The sequence below is a fragment of the Phocoena sinus genome, chromosome 10 (genome assembly GCF_008692025.1).
Source record: "Phocoena sinus isolate mPhoSin1 chromosome 10, mPhoSin1.pri, whole genome shotgun sequence".
Lineage (NCBI taxonomy): Eukaryota > Metazoa > Chordata > Mammalia > Artiodactyla > Phocoenidae > Phocoena > Phocoena sinus.
In genome coordinates, this window is record NC_045772.1 from 47,539,800 (window position 1) to 47,554,010 (window position 14,211).

At 40.9% G+C, this 14,211-nt stretch overlaps 1 protein-coding gene across 2 annotated transcripts in view; it reads right to left on the bottom strand.

The window, feature by feature from the left end:
* Window positions 1–232: 232 nt before the first annotated feature.
* Window positions 233–14,211, bottom strand: part of MYRFL (myelin regulatory factor like) — a 115,185-nt gene continuing 101,206 nt past the window's right edge. Inside the window, exons 17-25 of one of the 2 annotated variants that reach the window (XM_032645838.1) lie at window positions 13,855–13,929; window positions 13,719–13,771; window positions 13,418–13,597; window positions 6,579–6,641; window positions 5,864–5,951; window positions 3,851–3,925; window positions 885–1,005; window positions 488–562; window positions 233–363 (exon numbers count right to left, since the gene is read on the bottom strand). In XM_032645838.1, the coding sequence (XP_032501729.1) occupies window positions 277–363; window positions 488–562; window positions 885–1,005; window positions 3,851–3,925; window positions 5,864–5,951; window positions 6,579–6,641; window positions 13,418–13,597; window positions 13,719–13,771; window positions 13,855–13,929 (817 nt within the window). In that variant the 3' untranslated portion in view covers window positions 233–276. Of the gene's footprint in view, window positions 364–487; window positions 1,006–3,850; window positions 3,926–5,863; window positions 5,952–6,578; window positions 6,642–13,417; window positions 13,598–13,718; window positions 13,772–13,854; window positions 13,930–14,211 lie in introns of those variants that run through there. The other variant, XM_032645837.1, reaches the window with a different exon arrangement.

Genomic DNA, 14,211 nt, shown 5'->3' on the forward strand with positions numbered 1-14,211 from the left:
AGTATTTTCAAATCCAACAGTGCTGTTTACTCCAGGAAACGTTTTCCTCATAATCATGGCAAAATCAAACACCACATTATCTCAAGTTCCAGCAAACACTTTATTCTCCTCATTAATGTCTCAAAACTGTTGGAAGCCAAAGCCTGGAAAAAGCCCTTTGGCAATAAATGTGAATGTTTTACAAAGAGAAGAAAGAAGTTGCAAGAGGTTGTAAGTTTCCGTTAACTGTATTTGAGTATCTTTCTTTGGTAAAGTCCCCAAACAAACTTGAATAAATTAGACACAGTGTCGATAGAAGTAAAAGAAGTAGTCTGTAAAGAATATCCCAGCAAAATAAGGATCCGTTGAACAGTCAGCTAAATCCTGTCAGAACAAGGGGGAAAAGAAAAGAGAGAATGATTAATGTAAGAATTAATTGTAGCTAAAGTTTATTTATCTAATGGCTCATTTCTTTCTCACTGAAAAGGAAAAGGAAAAAAAAGCTTACCGGTGCAGCTACCCGGAAATGGTATGCGCTGTCAAAGAATGGGGCTGCAGGGAGGCTCCAAATGTGCTGATATCCCTAAATAATGAATGAAAGAGAGATCCATTTCATAACTGTATTTTACACTCAGTTGGAAAGAACATAGGCTGAAAAAGCATTCCCTTGACTGCTGTAGGAGAGGTATATGTGACAACAGCTTTTGATGGTGTTGCTGGAAAAGTCTGCAGCTTCTGAAGGATGCACAGAAGATGCTGAACAAAGCTCTGTGATCAGAGTCAGCAAAGGGAAACATTGGCCTGTGGCTCAGGTCATCTCTCTCAGTGAAGAACAGAGGCTGTGCCACAACTGTAGACACACTTCTAGAATGGCGACAGAATGCCGAGGAGCTGGAAAACGTTACCTGTGTTATCTCCTGGGAGACTTCTTGGTGGCTTTGCATGCCTTTGGCTTCCCTTTTACTATGGAAACACATATTTCCAAGGGTGAACTTGCACTGGAAGACTATCAATGGCTCTGTTGTGCTTCAAGAGACAAAGAAAAGAAAGGGCAAATGGAAAAGAAGTTACCAGCTCCCACTAGGCTACATCTTGATAAGAAGAGGGACTAATGGGAACATACCTTGGAAATCCATTCAAAGTTCCAAATAGGCATGTTATTACACAAAGCTCACGGATGCCAATATACTAGTTCACATCTCATTATAACAGAAACTCAATCTCAGATGACTACTGTTATGGACTGAATGTTTGTGTCCTCTCCAACATTCGTATGTTTAAATCTTAACCTCTAATGTGATGGTGTTAGGAGGTAGAACCTTTAGAAAGTGACCAGGTCATGACGGTGGAGCCCTCATGAGTGGGAATAGTGACCTCATAAAAAGGAGCCCAGGTCTCTCATCCATTCTGCCGTGTGAAGACATAGAGAGAAGACGGCTACCTATCAACCAGGAAGTGGATTCTCACCAGACACCGAATCTGCTAGTGCCTTGATCTTGGACTTCCCAATCTCCAGAACTGTGAGGAATGAATGTTTGTGGTTTAAGCCACCCAGTCTATGGGGTTCTTGTTACAGTAGCCTGGAACTGACTAAAACTAAAACTGAGATAACATATGACAGTCTCTAAAACCTAATCTCATGACTTAAATCACCTCAACATCAGAACTTCTTATCTTCCTAGATTTTTAAATAATTTTTGGATGTATTCCTTCTCTTTTCACTGGCAGCTGAATTTGCTTCCATCTGAAGTTTCCAGGATTTCAGATTCTGCAGACTCCTGCTCTGGGTAGGTATTGTTTGAATCAGAGAGGCAAACAACACAGGTAGGGATGTGCAGGTGAGCCCTGTTAGGAATTATAAACCCTTCAAGTATCAGGGTGGAAGACCTGTCAGAAAGAATGGTTCTTCTCTGGAGGCTGGCCCAAGAATCATCATCAAGAAGATGAGATCCATCTTGTCTTTGGAAACAATATTTTTGCACAAGTGGGACAACCTACAATCTTGGTTGAGTATATGTGTTATTTTAAGATCACCCATGTTAGAAAAAAATGGTTCTTAATCTAAAAAGCCTGATTTAGGGGCTTCCCTGGTGGCGCAGTGGTTAAGAATCCGCCTGCCAATGCAGGGGACACGGGTTCGAGCCCTGGTCCGGGAAGATCCCACATGCCGCAGAGCAACTAAGCCTGTGCGCCACAACTGCTGAAGCCCACATGCCTAGAGCTCGTGCTCTGCAACAAGAGAAGCCACTGCAATGAGAAGCCCACACACCAAAACGAAGAGTAGCCCCCGCTCACCGCAACTAGAGAAAGCCCACAAGCAGCAACAAAGACCCAACACAGCCAAAAAATAAATAAGTAAATTTATATTTTTTAAAAAAATAGCCTGATTTAGTGGTTCAAGATGACCTTCTGCCACTTCAGGGGATATACCACTTCACTTATTTCCCTCCATCGAAGCTAGGAACGAATGAGTAAACGATGTTCCAGGTTGCTTAGAGAGTGCTAGAGAATAGTACATTTAGCTTTTGCTCTGCCTGTAAATATGGTGGGTTCTAAGTCATGGAATTTTAGCTGCTTGAAACAAACCTTTCCAAGGCAAGCAGTTGGCGTGTGTCATTAGCTCATTGTAGAAGCAAAGTGGATGAGAGAAGGAGTATGAAGTCTGAGTGAAACAGGAAGAGATGGGGTGGGGAGGGGGGAGGGACTGATGGAGGAAGAGTAACAGAGCTGTGGAAACGGAGGGAAAGTGGGGAGGACAGAGGAAAGGGAGAAAGGAAAGGGAGAAGAGAGGAAATGTGGAAGGGACAAAGAAGAAACTGACATCGAGACACAAAATAAACACCATCTATCTGCATGGTATCTCACTGCATAATTTCTGCAAAAGTCTTAAAGTACCATAATTATTTTAAATAGCTGATAAAATAGATTAGAGTTTTGTGATTTTTGGAGGAAAGGCAGTCATAATATGAAGTGCCTGCTATGTGCCAGGAAGGGGCAATGTTCTTAAATATCTCATGTCACTGGGGAGGCAGGAAAGTGATGGTTAAAAGGAAGGGCTGATTTGAAGCCCAGCTCCACCACTTACTCACTATGAGTTTTGGGACAGGCTTTTTGACCTCTCTAAACTAAGTGTTCCCATCTGAAAAATATAAACTAGAAAAAAAAATGCCAACCTCAGCGGGTTGTTGAGAGGATTATATGACCCAGTAGTAAAGTGTAGAATGTCTGGCATATAGTCTGTGCTCAGCAAATGGTAGTTATTAATTTCACTGTTATTATCTGTGATTCTCACAGCAGCTCTCCTTGTTATGGTATAATGTCAAACACATCTTATAAATGAATAAACAGTAGCTCAGAGAGGATAAGTGGTTTCCCCAAGATTACAGAATTAGTAAGTGACAGAGACAAAATCCGAACACTGGTCTGCCCACCTCCAAACTCTGACTTCTTTTTTTCAACTCCCTTGGGGGAAGGGGGTGGTGTCTGCATTAGCATTGCTCCCAGAAGCTCACAAAAATGTGCAGCCCCCCACATCCAGGGGGCCAGGGCCACACTATTACTCTAGTTCCCACCCCAATTCCAAGGGACACAGCCAGGGGCAGTCTGAGAGCATCAAACCCAGGGTCACTGTCACTTTGTAGGTATGAGTATACAGCACAGAGCCTTTCCATTCCACTGGAGGGAGCCTGGAAGGCCCAAACCTTCATTTTGAGAACCCCTCCCTCAAGCTGGCCTAACTCTCAACCCAACCATTATTCTTTAACTGATAACTTTCCACCTCCTAACTTATTGATCAAACTGTGAAGGAAATTCAGTATTGTTATTCAAATAATGATAAAAACAGAATTGTCTTTTACAGCTATGCACTTACTTGATTTCCAGAGAGAATTTTACATTGGTGGGTGTGTACTTATTAACAGGAATATGGTAATTGTAATTTCCAGACCTAATTAAGGAAAAAAAAACACAAATCAAAATACTCAGGAAAGGGTTTTTTCTACTTTTTGTATACTATGTAAACTGTGAAATATTCTATAATACGTAACAGATACAGAAAATCAAGTTTAAATTTCAAAGTGATCTCTTTCGGATCTTACTATATATGAAATATACCACAAAGATTTATGGTTAGTTAAAATACACAGAAGAAATGACAGAAAGTCAAATCCCAGACCATATGCACAAAACTAAACAAATAGGAAATGACTTCAGTTCCCCTTAAGGAGATACAGATTTCAGAAGACAAATGAGGCAAAGTCCTCAAACTAACAATCCCTCTGGAAAGGAAAATTGGAAATAATAAATACCAGCTTTTTTACAGTAAACCACACCCTTTTAGGCAACATTAGCAGGAAATATCATGTACTTTCAGAACTGGAATCAACTAAAATTATTATAGTCCTAATTACCATTTAGTAATGGAGAAAACTGCAAGACAGAAATGCTTATACAGACATTCTTCCCGCCCTTGACGAGGGATGCTTAGGGAAAGGGGGGAGTTCCATTGATCTCTATTGTAATGAAAACCCTAATAAAAAGGCTTATTGTATCTAATACAAGTTCTTATGACTGGCCATCCCTTGAATTATATGGAGAAATAACTTAAAACCAGATAAATGGGGGAAAGGGCCAATCATTTAAAATTTCCGTTAATGAATATTAAACTGGGTTGTTAAAAATAAAGCAAAAATAAAAGCAATAGATCTGAACTGGGATCGGGAGGGCTTTGTCCTACTGGAGGAAGCTTGGGTAAATAGAATTCTTTTCCTACTATGTGCCTCCCAACATCTGTGTGCTTTCCAGGCACCCAACTCCTTAGCTAGTAAGTATCCTCATCTTACAGATGAGAAACGGGTACGCAGGGAGAATAAACATCTTGTCAAAGTGCTGGAATTTGAACCCAAATCATCTCACTCTTCATTATGTCATTCTACCAAACCAAATATGTCTGTCTCTGACTTTTTCAAGCTCACTGGGCCTCAAGTTTTGTAACAGCAAAATGGGGATAATACCAGCCTCATGTGATTTTGTGAGAATTCAATGAGATAATGAATGTAAAGGTCATAAACAAATCATAAAGCACCATACAGGTTATTTTCAAAAGTCAGGACCATCAGCCTGAAGCCTAAGGTACATTAGGCTGAAAAAGAAATAAGGCTGAGAATCCGTAGGATTTGTGACACCAATTCAAAATACACAGCCTTGCCTTTAACCTAGCAGGCTTAAATATTAGCAGGCTTAACTAAACCAGTAAATACTGATCAAATAAAGAAAAATAACTCCTTATTCTTAATGCCTACAACTTGCATATTGTGTTTGCTGAAGCTTCTATGCTTGCCCTCTATGCGTCTAGATGCATTGTTACCTTGATGCAGGCGATACACTAGAGATGAACATTGCTGATAACTTTTGCAGTACCCAGATTTTTTTCTCTTAACTGAAAAGGTTAGGATAAGCTATATTTTTCAGCAATTAAAATAATGATATCCCTTGTTATTAAAATATACAAATGTCAGCTCACTCATAACTTGGAGCCATCAGTAATAATGTCTTTCTTTTCTATAAAATTAACTAACAGCTCTGTGCCTATGGTATGTGGCCTCAGAGAGTCAGCCACAGAGCTGCCCCCTAAGCTTTTAGCTTTGGACTTAGCCATTAAACCAGGAGACTGTAATCTTTGGAGCCGTGGTTTATTGACATTTGCTAATACCAACCATTTTATGATTCCCTCTTCCACCATGCAACAAATGTGTTTTCACTTAAGGAGCAATGTAAGCACACATCGGTTTTACCGGGTAGCATTAGCTTTCATTCCAGTCTCAAAAACCCAGAGCCCGGAGTAAATTCCAGAAACAATCAGGGGATAATGGGGAGGCTTACCCACCCGCACTGGAGGCTTCTACTGCAATACCGACGATCTATTATTTGCTGGATTTCCATAATCTGAATAGAACTGATGGTTGTATCAACCCCTGAATTGAGAAGAAATAAAGTAAACTTTTCTGCAGAGAAAAAGAGCATTGTGCTCCAGCGCAGGCTCCAAATTGCAGAATGTGAAATAAGAGTTTCCTAGATAAATGGATCTATTTGCATTCAAATGGGGGAAAAAAAGGAGAAGAAAGGGGAGAAGGCTTTTGTTGTTGTTACAGTAAATTTTAAGAAAAAAAAAAAAAAAAGCTCCAATAGACAGCCTCATAATATCCAAAAGAATGCCTGGATCGTGGAAGTCCTACTAAATTGAGATTTATTGAAAATGGAGAGCGCAATGTGATATGCAATCTGGCCAATAAAGAAAGATTCAACAAAAATCAGAAAACCAACTAAAAATTTAGCAGAAAAATAGAAGAAGAGAGCAGGAAGTTCAAATAAATTATTAAAATCCATGAAGATCAACGAAAAGGCCTAGCGGTATGCAACCATTTCTAATGCCTCCTTAATGGTTAGGGAGGCGTCGATTATCAAAACATACTCCCACGGGTGTTTGTGGCAGAGTGCAGCCTCCGTCCCTGTGCCTTACTCCAGTAATGCTTTCACAGCTTGTTAGTATTCTGCCTGGCTCCACAAAAACAAAGAAGAGAGTCACTTAAATACAAACTTACAGTCGCTCCCCCAGTCAAGGTTGGTTAGCGCCTGTCCTGCCAAGAATGATGTGCTCCTGTCTCCTGAAGAGGAAGAAAGTCTGTCAGTCTTGAAGCTTGTTCAGGATGAGAAGAAACCCGGTGTGTGCCCTAGTTTGTCTCTGTCAGTTGAATGTTTCCCCCACCCTTCAACCCATCACATCCCTATGCCATTTCATACAGAGCTAGTTTACTGTCACCCTTCTCCAAAAAGCCACCTGTTTCGGACTGAATTATGTCCTCCAAGTTCTTATGCATGAAGCCCTAACCCCTGGTAACTCACTCAGAATGTGACTGTGTTTGGAGATGGGCCTTTAAAGTGATAATTAAATTAAAATGAGGCTGTTAGTGTGGGCCCTAATCCAATCCGAGTGGCATTCTTATAAGAAGAGGAGATGAGGACATGAAGAGGCCTGCTTGCATGGAGAGACCTTGTAAGGACACAGAGAGAAAGCGGCCATCTTTGAGCCAAGGAGTGAGGCCTCAAGAAACCAGACCTGGTAGCACCTTAATTTGGACTTCTAGCCTCCAGAACTGTGAGAAAATAAATTTCTGTTGCTTAAGTCACCTAGTCTGTGGCATTTCGTTATGGCAACCCCCGCCGACTAAGACACCATCCCGGATTAGATTCACTGCAGCTCACAGCTCCCCCACTTCCACTGCCACGGCATGTATTATTACCGAATCCTCTAAGTGGTGATCAATCAGTGATACCTTCTCTATCACTGTACCAAAGGGCACATTACCTCTGGATTGTTACTTTTCTTGTATCTTTGCCCTTTTTCAAAAACTCCAGAATAGGGAACCTCTACTAACATTCTTTGAGTCATCTATAACTCCAAGCATAATGTGATCCACTCAGGAAAAAAGCGAGCTTAAGTTAAAAACTGAGCTGCAGCCAGCAGAGGAGAGGACTCAAATCACTGGTATGGGGCCAGAGCTCGCTTGTGGGGAAGGAAGCCACGGGAGTGGTTATGACCCGTCAGAGCCGAAAAGGCATTTTAAAAGCAGTATTGAAAAGGTAACCACTCAGATGACTATTGTTAAGGCTATGGGGGAAAAAATGTATCTTTTTAAAGTGGATGGTAAAAGCAACCATTTAGTGAATTGTTAAGCAAACCTAACAAAAGAATTTTAAAGTTTTTGCAGTCAGTTTTTAAATTTGCAGATGTTTTCTCAAGTATATGTACTCTATTGCAGTCCTTCATTTTCATTAAACAATATCTATGTTTTTCAATATAATTTGGGGCAAAACACAAAGACGTTAACCTTATTTAACAAGAGACGTAAGTTAAAACAATATGTGCTGCTTTCATGGGAAAGAAAAAGAGACAAGAGCTAAAACAAGTTTCTGTATGGAATTTCAGGGTAGAAAGCAAAGCAACAGTGCAGACTTCTGGGGGTTAGTCGCTCCTAAGTATCTGTCCAGGTTAGTACTTCTCACACTAAGTGGAAGGGCTGGTTTTCTTGTCTAGAAACCTAACTGTGAGCTTTTGGAAGACTGCATCTTGTTCACTATTGTATCCCCACATAAGGCAATGCCAGGCTCAACTGTGGGGCTCACTACATATCTGTGGAAGGATGGAAGGAGGAGAGTCAGGAAAAGAGGAAGGGAGGAGGGAAAGCCAATCATGTATCTTCTAGAAAAATGTTTCCTCTTCCACACTCAAAGGAGACACCCCTAGGGGATGGGTGCGCAGGGGTGCTAGGAGTGGACTCGGGGGAGCTGGGCTTCTTCATCCTGTTAGCAAATGGAAGTGAGAAAACTTGAAGATGAGGCAAGTTTCCTGAAATTCCTCCCCAGCGTGATGCTTCCCTTTAAGAAGAAACGGACCTTGATATATGGTGATTTTCTAGAAAACTGAATATTTCCCTTTACCTAAAAATGTGTGTACTGTCTAAAAGGCCTCCAGATTTCTTGGATTCCAGCTATTCAAATAGTAATTTTCGAGCACACGTCTCCTGCTATGAGTTTTGCTTATGACTGCTTCCATAGAAGGCTTATTTACAAGGCAAATGAGACATAAAGAGAAGGGGAAACCCGACTTCCCTATCCTGTCTGTTTTCTTTCCCTACCTTTTGTTCTATTTTCCTGCTGAATTTTCAGGAAAAACGTAATTGTAAAGTCTGGCAATAGAACTACAGAGTTGTCTTACTTCCACAGAAGTGTATTTCTGGGTTCCTGGAGACGTAGAACCCTGTGATTAAGATCTAGCATCTAATGGGATAAAGTGTTTTTTAACAGTAATAAAAAGGTGAAGTTGAGGAGAGATAATCTTACAGCTTAGAATTATGAAAATGGCTTTTCAAAAGCAGAATTGGAAATAAATTTTGAGTCTCCTGTAAAACACCTCGACTTTGTCACTTCTCTGAGGCAAGACTATTCAATTCCGAAAGGCTGGTTATTGGAAAACCATCAATTCTCCTGTAGTCATACAGGGGTGGCTCTCGTTTTACAAGTGCCTTCCAGCAGTATTCCCTATAAACTTAATATACATTCCCAATGGTTTCCATCGTAAAGTTGGAGATATATTTCACAATCAGCAGATGAGATCTCCCCATAAACTAAATTAGAAGCTTCTGGAGAGGAGAGACTTAAGATGGTGTCCAACCAAAGTATATCCTGTCGTGGTAGAATGTGTGTATTGCACTACTTGTAAAACTGCACTGATGGCTGATTCCCAATACATCTTGGATACCTTTTTCTTTCATGATTAAAACAGGCTCAGGCCAAGAAAAAGTCAATGAGCCCAACCAATCGACGACTGAGTCCTTTAACACAGGGAAACATTTTCTTTCAGTCATTGACTCTTCTCAGAGGTCTGGTCTCCAAATCAAAATAAGCATGAATTACAGATGCCTTTGCTTTGTGAGATTTTAAAAGTCTTTACCAAATCTCTTAAAATCTGTAGAACTCCACTGATGCTTTTTCCCACAGGCTCTTAAGTTTTTAATATCTAACTCTGCTGCCTATTTAAATCTTTATTAGTTCCATAGAGTAAAATCTGATGCATCACACTCAGTTCCTCAGAGTAGAAGCTGAATATTTTGAAATACCCACTTTCCACTTCCTATTAGTCTTACGCAAACCTTTTATTAAAGTGTGAGAAGAGGGGATAACCTTTCTGAAAGACATTTTAAGCAACCAACTTAGGCCCAAAGGAAGAATAATGGCTTGAGCTCAGCATGTCATAAAAATGCTGATTTCCCTGTACTTATTTTACTAGTAGTCTTACTCCTCAGGAAGGAGGCTCATAAGTGTGTTCTGGGGCTTGGTAAACTATTAAATATTACTCCACATCTCACTGAGAGTCTTGTTTTTTTTAATTAAAAAATTTTTATTCTTAAATTTGTAATTGGTCTTAAATGCCTCAGAAACATCTTGTTGAAAAGAATATTTGCCTGGTTTTCTCTTCTTTTGGATTTAGGAACCCTGATGTCATATGTTGCCCTGGACAGAGGCAAAAGATGGAGCAGCAGCAGAGGGGAAATGCTTTTCTTCGGGCCCCCAGAAATATCCCACACTGGGGTCAACATCTCAGTGGCTATAGGCACACAACGGAATATTACTCAGCCATAAAAAGAGTGAAATAATGCCATTTGCAGCAACATGGATAGACCTAGAGATTATCACACTAAGTGAAGTAAGTCAAAGACAAATATCATATGATATCACTTATATGTGGAATCTAAAAAGATGATACAAATGAACTTATTTACAAAACAGAGACTCACAGACATAGAAAGCAAACTTATAGCACCAAAGGGGAAAGGGGAGGAGGGATAAATTAGGAGGTTGGGATTAAAATATACACATTACTATATATAAAATAGATAACCAACAAGGACCTACTGTACAGCACAGGGAACTATACTCAATATCTTGTAATAACAAATAATGGAAAAGAATCTTATATATATTTTTATCTCACTTTGCTGTACACCTGAAACTAACACAACATTGTAAATCAACTATATTTCCGTAACATTTTTTTTTAATGGCTGTAGGCAAAGGGGAGGGGGCAGAGGGTGCTGAAAGGGCTTTCTAGAGCCATAGAGTAGATACTTTCTGCATCTTCTAGAGTTGTTCCCAGGTACATGCACACACCAAGCCCAAATAAGTGGAGGCAGAATGGTGGGGACAGGGGACCCAGATTTCGATTTCTACTTTGCTCATAATTCACTGCAGAATCTTAAGCAAAGTCCTCAGCCTCTATTTCATCAGTCATAAAATGGGTAAATTGGTATAAATCAGAGATTCTTCTGACCTGGGGACTCTGGAATCCCAGATGATTACATAAAGGGGTCTGTGGTGTTGGCTGTGGACTTGAAAAGTAACAATCTCTCCCATAGATTTGTACCATTTTTCAAATGTTGCTGTTGAATTAACAAAAATAATTTGATTAAAAGCTTAAGAGAATTTATAGTTACATTCTCCCTCTACGTACTTTCTCAGTCAAATAATTGTAAAAGCATAATGGATTCATAATCTCGGGGTCAAAAAGTCACGGAGCCACTGGTGTAGCTGCTCTCTGACCTTCTATGACTCTGAATCCCCCAGAGTTTTCAAGTTTCCTGAAGGTTATAGTAAATAGAACATTTAAATCCTTTCCGTTTCTTTTCTCAAGTTGAAAGAGGGAAGAGGGAAACCACTTTCCCAGTGTGTCAGAGAGCCTGATAAAGCAGAATTTAAACTCCGTTTTTAGCCAGAGAAGCTGCTGATAGTTGTGTCTAGGAGGACACAGCCAGACACCTTGGAGCAGATCTTCTTTCTTAGGAGTCTCTTCAGTGTCTCTCATCGTTATGGAAACATAAGATGAGCAGACACTCATTGTCCAAGAGAAGATGGCAATAAACCTTCATGTGGTTTGATAAGGGCTACTCTTCCCAATATCCCCTTGATGTGAAGAGCTGGTTGCTATGGGAGTGAATTTGCTCAAGGGTCAAAAAACTTTCTGAAAATGAAGATTGGGCCAGTTCCCAACCTCTTCCTGTTCAGGATTCATTGTTATCCACCTCACATGGGTCAGATGGTCTCATTTGAGCACTGCTCTCAGAAAATGACACCCAGTATCCTCAAGGTGGACTCCCAAGGTGAGGAAAAGGGTTACCAGCCACAAGGTTCCACGTGCTTTAAAAAGGGAAGGGAGGTTTTGGGGCATTTCTGAGACAGTAATGGATTTTTCCATATTTAAAACTATTGAGGATATGATCTCCGACACTGAATATTTCTTCCTTCACATTGAACTTTTATCCTCACTCTATAGTGATGCATCTGTTCCCAAGTTCACTGAAAAGTTGCTTTCATGAGAAAAGCACTACAAGCATTGCCTCCTATAGGTGCGGAGGAAAACTCTCTGTGCCTTAGCTTCTCACTGGAAAAAAAGGGGGGATAATAACAGTGCCTATCTTTCAAGCTTGTGAGGACTAAAGGACTTACTCGTGTAGCCTACTTATGACAGTGCCTTGCATACAATAGTAATACCTCATTATGTGGTGTTACTGATGATGGTGATGATGATGATTTGTAGAAGTTATTTATTCAAGCCTCGAATATGAAATAATATCAAAGGAAATTACACTTCTGCCCCCAAACTTCAACCACTGACCATAGTCTACATGTCATTAGTCATTAGGTCTACTCAAAAATATTCTGGCTCATCTTCTTCCAGGCACGTGTTAGGTCTGCACTTCACCAACTGTTTTTAAATTAGACATGACCAATGTCACTTGCTTTGGCCAGTAACATGTAAGCAGAAGTGACTTGTGTTACACCCACATGGAAGCTGTAAGAGCCAGTGCACAATCTGCCCCATTCTCTTACCACCTCTATAGAGGCTGTGGAAATATGTACTGAGAAGGAGTCTCTATCAGCTGAGTCCTGAATGGCGTGATGAACAAGATCCCTCTTTTGATCGACATTTGACATATAGAGAGAGTCAAATAAATTTTTGTCACATTAAGCCACAGTGATTTGGGAGTTGTTACCACAGCATCTTAATTGATAAGTCACACTGATACGTATGTATTGTTATTATTAGCATCATCGTCATCATTATTTTAGACACTTGTTAAAATGTGTGTATACAGATTTCTAGAAACAATAATAATTTAGTATACATTGGGATGTATAGTATTTGATCTTACAGAGATAATTACACTTTTAGTCCTTGATCAAGTTTCCATAATTTATTATATTTATCTATTTATTTTTTGGCCGCGCGGCATGTGGGATCTTAGTTCCCAGACCAGGGATCAAACCCCTGCCCCCTTCAGTGGAAGCACAGAGTCCTAACCACTGGACCGCCAGGGAAGTCCCAATTTTTTTAACATGAAAATTCTGTTACTTAAAGAGCATCAGTGTGTGTGTGTGTGTGTGTGTGTGTGTGTGTCCGTCCCCCAAGGAGGAGGATAATCTGAAAGTGGAAGCCTTTTTCAGGGACTTAAAGCTTACCCTGAACTCATTAGAATCTTGATAGCCTTTTAGTTTGGGCAGAGAGCCCAGATGCCATATCATTTTATAAGTTCTAAGTGAGCCAAAAGATCTACCCATCTTCACATAATTACTTCTCTTGTGCTACTATTACTATCTTGGTTGGCAGTGAACAAATGAGACCCTTTCACTTGAATCAACCAAAATTTCATCCCTGGGTGGGGAACTCAATATTACAAGTGATTACAAGTTTGTGTATTTGTGTTTTCAAAGATCTTGCCACCCCAAATAGAAGAGTGGAACCATTAACAGACTATCCAAGTAAATAGTGAGGAGGGAAAAACCTCAGGTTCAAAGCACTAGTTGTTACTCTTTGAACATTCTTTACCTGCCCATGGCCTCTGATGGGGCTCCTTCTCCTTGGGCTGTCTTTGCACAGGGCTTGAGAGGCCTCTTCTTGTTCCCCAGTTGGGACAGCAGTAAGTCTCCTGACATGGCAGGATCTCACAGAAAGTGATCTCTGGTACTTGCAAGGGGGGTTGTGTGGTTGCCAGAGATGTATTAGGTGCTGCAAGGCATTGGACAGAGGGGAGGAGAGTGACAAGGTTAACCTGAAAGGCTGGTTCTTCTCTTGACAATTCACATGAAACCCAGGCTGGGTTTGAGGGTGAGGAATGTGACGATCTTACCCAAGGGGGAAGCTGTGGGTGGCAGAGCCGGATCCTGGGAGCTGGTGAGGTTGCTGGAGGAGGAGAACAAAATAATTAATGAAAGAGGCCTTCAAGAATCCTTCTCCCCAAAGGAAAACAAGACTGGAACTCTCACCTCAAAGGGAGACTTGGGGTACATCGGTCTTGATCTTTTAAGCTAAGTATGTAAAGGGAGACTATTGTCAAGCCACTGTTAAAAAAAAAAAAAAAGAGTTATGTGGCAGATTTGATTCCAGATATATCTCACACAACCAGCTGGCCAGAGATGTCCTCTCCCAGGCCACACAGATGGGAGAGGAGGGGGCAGGCGGCCAGGGCTGACAGAAGCGCCATGGAAGCCAGCACAGTTCTGCCTCTCAGCCCTGGTGAGAAAAAGCCCCCAACCTTCCCGGAGCTCAGAGGCTCCCTGGCTACTCCGGGCTGACGGATTTTTCCACAAAGCAGCCCCCTGGCCCTGGCAAGCTGTCTCAGA